Source organism: Spermophilus citellus (genome assembly GCF_964194105.1).
Source record: "Spermophilus citellus genome assembly, contig: SCAFFOLD_259, whole genome shotgun sequence".
Taxonomy (NCBI): domain Eukaryota; kingdom Metazoa; phylum Chordata; class Mammalia; order Rodentia; family Sciuridae; genus Spermophilus; species Spermophilus citellus.
This window is the reverse complement of record NW_027673096.1, coordinates 180,667-186,994: the sequence shown is the minus strand read 5'-3', so window position 1 is coordinate 186,994 and position 6,328 is coordinate 180,667. Positions and strand designations below refer to the sequence as shown.

At 39.1% G+C, this 6,328-nt stretch overlaps 1 protein-coding gene and 1 long non-coding RNA gene across 2 annotated transcripts; both read left to right on the top strand.

Annotated features, from left to right (window-relative positions):
* Window positions 1-460: 460 nt before the first annotated feature.
* LOC308640118 (transport and Golgi organization protein 1 homolog) lies at window positions 461-4,165 on the top strand (the record flags this gene model as incomplete). The annotated part of the gene is made up of 4 exons (XM_081312144.1): window positions 461-532; window positions 2,164-2,326; window positions 3,345-3,540; window positions 4,147-4,165. Exons 1-4 carry the CDS (start codon window positions 479-481, stop codon window positions 4,163-4,165), a joined length of 432 nt encoding a protein of 143 aa, XP_081168270.1. The 5' UTR covers window positions 461-478.
* A 47-nt stretch (window positions 4,166-4,212) lies between these two features.
* On the top strand, window positions 4,213-5,681 carry LOC308640123. Its single transcript, XR_014020179.1, has 2 exons — window positions 4,213-4,334; window positions 4,978-5,681. It is a non-coding gene; the product is annotated as an uncharacterized lncRNA (long non-coding RNA).
* The last annotated feature ends 647 nt before the right edge of the window (window positions 5,682-6,328 follow it).

The following is a 6,328-nucleotide window of genomic DNA, read 5'->3' as shown; positions in this document are numbered from 1 at the left end:
ACCCAATCACGTGTCAGAATGGCTCCCCACAGTATTGGGCAACCTGTTTTTTTTAAAAAAAATATTTTTAATTGTAGATGGACATGATATCTTTATTTTTTAAATGTGGTGCTGAGAATCAAACCCAGCGCCTCACACATGCTAGGCAAACACTCTACAACTGAGCTACAACCCCAACCCCAACCCCTGGGCAACCCATTTTTAATGTTGCTTTCTAGTTATTGTTGAACCCTGACCTGTCCACCAGTGGTTTATTTCTTCTGAAAAATACATACAAGGGCTCTGAGGATCAATGGATGGACCTTTACCTCGTACTGGTCTTCTGAGGCATCTGGGAAACCCGTTGCCTCTGGTAAAGGGACCAAGTAATTTCAAAGAATCTGTAATTGTGGATGGAGGATTTTTATTCTTTTCATGTTAGAATAAGTCTGAATCCATTCTTTGATCTCTAACAGACCCAGAATGTGGTCCAGCTCACATGAACAGCAGTTCCAGAAGTTCTTCTCCAGCTAAGGTGACGAATGAGGGCAAGGTAAGTTCTGTAGTTACTGTGAATCATGTGGTCATGCAGGAACATGTAGCTTTCCTACAGTACTTGCTCTTTGCTTTATCCTTCTTTGTGTTCTATTTGTACTATCCCATTTGTTTTTTAAAAAGCAAACTGTTCCCCAAGAACCTGAGACCCCCTCAGTTTAGAACCTGAGACCCCCTCAGTCTCCACCATTACTTCTTTGACTGAGCATCCAGTTGGAGTAAGTACTTAGAGGTTGAGAACTGAATTGGGTTTTATTCTGTGCATTTCTGGGAAGGATGTTCAGAGCATGACACTGATCTTGTTTGCTTTAAACTGCATGCGATATTGAGCTTACTTTTCTCCTTAACTTGGGAATGTTGCTTAAGTGTGTACAACTATAATGAACTACAGAATGTGAAAAGTTATCACTCTAACTTTATATGGTGTTTTGTGTTGAATGCTCTAAGGCAAAGTAAATTCATTATAAGTTATATAATTCATCATTTTTATTTTTGTTTGGAAGAATGCTATTTAAGAATTCCTCCATTTGTGCAAACCCTATTTTGAGTGATTAGAATTAGATTGGTATCAGATTTTCTGAAAGTGAAATACTGTTTCAGTGAAACAATGATCATCTGAAATGACCTCTTGAGCCAGTCCCAAGCAATGGTCTCATTTGTTCATATAAGTGTATTCTCTTGTAACTGTGTTGCTATTATATCTGGTAGGTCTTCTGCAGCTCTATAATAAAACAAATTTTTAATTGTTTAGTTTGAAACCCATTACTCATAGGAAATGATAAATCAATATCTCAAATGGTGTACAGTAAATGAAAGTAAATATTAAAGCCTTGTCTTCCTAATTTGTGTGTATAGCACTGTGTTGGAAAATACTTATCAAGTTCCAGTGTATATATATTCCAGGAATATACATCTCTGGAGAAATCTAAGGGCAGCTTAGATAAGACCCCAAACCCCTTTGTAGTAGAAGATTTAAAAGAGAGCAAAGACCCGTTGTTAGAGAGGAGTAGAGGTGGGGAAAGCATGGCTTGGAGGCAAACCTGGGATTGAGTTCCTTTAATATGCAGTGTGGCCTTCAACAAATTATGATATTCCATTTGCTTTTGTTCCCTCTTATTTAAAACAAGACAGTCTACTTAAAGATCTCAGAGGTTGAATAATATATGAAAGACTTATTGAAGATACGCTGAATAGTAGCTATTATTACATGGGTAGAGAATGGATTTTTCATTTTATTCTGTTCATTCTTAATATGGAAGGTAATGAGCTATTGTGATGAAAGGGAAGTGATGGGGAGGGGGGACTCCCTTTGAAATAGATTGTAGTGAATAATACAGCATGACATACTGGTCAGAAATCACCTCTGTTAATAACCTCTGCCAGTCCTCTTGCCTTTCCCTTTCCTGTGCAGATTAAATCAGTAACAAACTGCTCCCTCTTGTGGCATCCTTCTAACTTCTGTAAGCTGTCAGTGGGAATACACAGGAGGGGTGGGTAGAGTTTTGTTGCACTGATGGTGTTCTCTGGACAGGTGCCAGCTTTGGGTTTTAGCTTTTATCGGTGTTGGTACTTTGTCTTCATACGTAGGACTTTTAAAACTTTCAACTGCTTTCAAATCTTAAATTGCAGGCTAATATGGCTATGAAAGGGCCCCCTCCTTTCTCAGGGGTACCCTTCATGGGCCTCCCTATGGGACCCCCGATGGGACGACCTCCACCACCTCCCATTCGGTATGGACCGCCACTTCAGCTCGGTGGGCCTTTTGGGCCTCGGCCAATCCCTCCACCATTTGGTATGATGATCTGAACAGTAGTGATTGACTTATAAATCACATTCATCTTCCATTTCTATTGCTTGCTAAAACAGTTGGTTGCTATCTCAGGTCTTAACAATGAAAGGATAAAGCTGAGTACATTTTAACTTTTCCTCCAGTTTTCTGGGATATATGGGACACTACATAATCTTATACTGAGATAGGCAATAGCTATCTCTCATAGACAAGGATAAGGAGCTATATACAGAAAATCCAGAAATATTACTTCTGCAGATGTTTGTTGAAAATCTGTTGATGTGCACTGCAATAGATGGAAAGGTGGATGAGACACATGCCATAACTTAAAATTTTGTCACAAATATGAAAATCCAATAACATAAAGTTTGTAATCACCCATAATGGAAGCATAAGCAGTAGGTTATAGAATATAGAAAAGGAAAAGTCAAACCCTCCTTACCTTGAGAAACGTCAGAGGGAAGTGTTAAAGAGGAGGATTTAACAGTGACCTAATAAATGTTGCTGATTTAATTAGGTGGCTGTGGAAGGCCTTTTCCATCCAGGAGGGCATGCACCTTAATTCTGATGGCATGTGTAAAGTCCATGCTGAAATACTTCATGAATTTTTAATGGATACAGTAATAAATAGTGGGATTTCCTTTTATCAAAATTTCTTTGATGTAGTAAAGTTCTTATTTCATAATCTATCATCTTGTCATGGTAATATAGTACTTCCAAATATAAATGGAGCTCTTGTGAGATAGAAATAATTCTGCAGTTACATAGTAGGGAAAGAAAAAAGACAAACCTGGAGCTAGGTAGAGCCATGTTTAAATCCTTAATATGTTGCTTCATGGCTGGTTGGCCAAAGGCTATAACCTAAACTTGTTCCATCTCAGTTTGCCTCATCTGGCAAGTCAGGATGTTCACCAGTTGATGTTCTAGGCTTGGGAGAAATTAAAGACTATATTAACATACTTGAAATCACCCTAGTTCAGAAATTTCTGGGTGTTTACATAACTTCCTTTTTATTTTCCAGGTCCTGGTATGCATCCAATAGGCTTCAGAGAATATGCACCAGGTGTTCCACGGGATTTGCCTTTTGACCCACGTGATTTTTTTCCAGGACCCGCACCATTTAGACCTTTAGGCTCATTTGGCCCAAGAGAGTACTTCATTCCTGGTGCCACATTACCACCTCCAACTCATGGTCCCCAAGTGTACTTTATTCTCAGGTGTGTGTGTGTGTGTGTGTGTGTGTGTGTATGTTACTGGAGATAGAACCCAGGGCCTTGTGCATGTGAGGCAAGCACTTTACCAACTGAGCTATATCCCCAGCCCCTCTTTAATTTTATTTTTTAGTTTGTTAGAGAATAGCTCTTACAAAGAGGTTAATGAGGGAGGAAAGGGCATGGCTAAGAGACACTGCGTGCCATGCCTCTTCCACCCTGAAGCTCAGAGTGAGCTTGGCTGCAGATTCTGTGCATCATGCAGGGCCAGGCTTCCACTTCTGTCCTGCACTGGCTGCCCTCCTGTCCACCACTGAGACATGCAATCCAGATTACTAGTGACTATCCTCCTCTACCAATACATCTTTCACTGGGCTCTAAGATGGGAAGTTCAAAGGAAATCTGAAGTCTATTTTTTTTTCGCCTTTTCACTATATTGTGGTATCATATGCCCATCTTAAATATGAGGCAAAAGAAAAGACACCTTGAATTCCTTGGCACTAAATACAGTGTGGTGGGGCTTTTCTTACTTGTCTGTGATTCAGAACTCATCGAGTGTTACAGGGAATCCCTTATAAATTCTGACATGTACTCTGGATTCTTTGACTTTAGTTTCTCCACCTTCAAATAAGTTTGATGCCATATCCTTTCACAAAGCCTTGTCTAGCTAGCCATCATGGTCAACATTGGTGTATTTTTCAGAAATTGATGCTTCAGATGAATGCTAAGAACAAAGCAGAAGATGAAGATGAAGATGAGATAGTAGAGCTTGATGTGTCAGATGAGGAAATGGCTAGAAGGTAACTGTTACCTGGGAACAGCTTTGCAAGCTGGGCCTTGTGTCATTGGCACCCTGTGTGCACTTCTCTTACCCTACAGTTTGCTGAAGCTTTAAAAAGAACCCCCTAGAGCTGGACATGTTGGCGCGCACCTGTAATCCCAACAGCTCGGGAGACTGAGGCAGGAGGATTGCAAGTTTTAAGCCAGCCTTAGCAAATTAGCAAGGCCCTAAGCAACTTAGTAAGACCTTGTCTCAAAATATAAAATAAAATATAAAGGGCTGGGAATATGGCTCAGTGAGTAAGTACCTCTGGGTTCAATCCCCAAAGAAAAATGAAAAAACGAAGCCCCCGGCAGGAAGACTTCAAGTCTGCCTCCTCAACAGCCTCAGGTGCCTTCACCTATGGCAAGCTGACAGTTGAAGTGTCCTCTCCAGTGCTTCTTCCATGTATTCAAAAATGTTTACTTAGAGTAATGCAAAGCAAAACCAGGAAGTAATTTAGTCATTCTTTAAAAAGTTCATAAATTTTTAGATCAAACTGTTTCTTTTAATCATAGTTTCTACTTCTATTTTATTTTTGTTGCCTTTGGTTTGATATTCTTGACAAGATTTGATTCCTACTTTATTTGAAATTAAACTTGTGCTATATGTCATTTTAACAGATATGAGACCTTGGTGGGGACAATTGGAAAAAAGTTTGCCAAGAAAAGAGACCGTGCCAATTACGAAGAAGATGAAAATGGAAACATAAAACCAGTTAAAGCAAAGAAGATGTTCTTAAAGCCCCAAGATTAAAAATGATGCCTTAAAATATGTCTCGGGGTGGCCATGAGAACAGCAGACTTTGGAGCCCATCCCAGTGGCATCTTTCAGCTATTAATACTTGATATTTATTTGTAAAGAGATGTGTAATTTTAGAAATAGACTGTGTTTGAAACAGATGTGTAATGGATGTTATACATCCTTTTCCAAATCAGGTTCGTCAGAAGCAGAAGTTGAGCCTGAATCTTACAGATGTTCATAGGCACAGCATTGCTTCCTAAAGATTTAACCTCAGTTCTTTTTATATAGCTCTCCAGTCACTGACCTTGAATGGACTCCTATAGATTAATGCCAGTGTTTAAATTGCCTTTAAGATTATATTTTACTTTAAATTATTAGTCATATAATCATGTCCAGCCGATTCATACATTCATTTTGGAGTCAAATGTCAGGAATTTATTATATGTACATTCATCAAGAGCAAACATGCCTCTCCAACCTGAAGTATTTGCATGCTACTAGGTCTATCACTTTATGGTATTGTTTTTTGTTTAAGGCATTTAATTTTTTTAAAATATTCTGTAATAAATATCTGTTTCCACATGCTTTTTCTGTTTTCTTGGACTTCCAAATAATTTTAGTCTAGATAATGTAACTTATCCAAATAGTAATTTTTAATATCAGCCATTAATTTAGAATATATTGATGTATTCAATTGAACCATAAGAAGTTGCCTTATATGGGTCAAAAACAGTATTCTAGTCTCTTATAGTATAGGCCTATAGAACTTACCACTCACCACCAGACCATCTCAGCCTGAACCTATTCTAAGTACCAGGTGTAGAAGCATATGGAATTAAGTGGATCTGTCTGGAGTTAGGTACTGAGAGTTTTTTTAAATTACTGATATCATTTAATGTTTTTTCTCAACAAATAAGCAAGATACAGATCTCTCTCCCTGAATCTCCCATAGATTTTGGTGGTTCTGTGATCTCAGTTCTCTGGTGAATTATGACAAGTGAATTTGAAGAATCATGCTTTGTGTGTGTGTGTGTGTGTGAAGGTGGGAACAGTATGCTGCCAGTGCGCTCCATCCTAGAGAAGTGGTTGGAAGTTCCTCCCCATCCCCTGCCCGCACCACGGTCTACCAAATGTCTTGGGCACACTCTCCACCTTCACAGCGTCACTTCTAATAATGAGCCCATGCATGGCAACAGGTGATGCCTGGTTTACCAAGTCCTCTGTCACCAG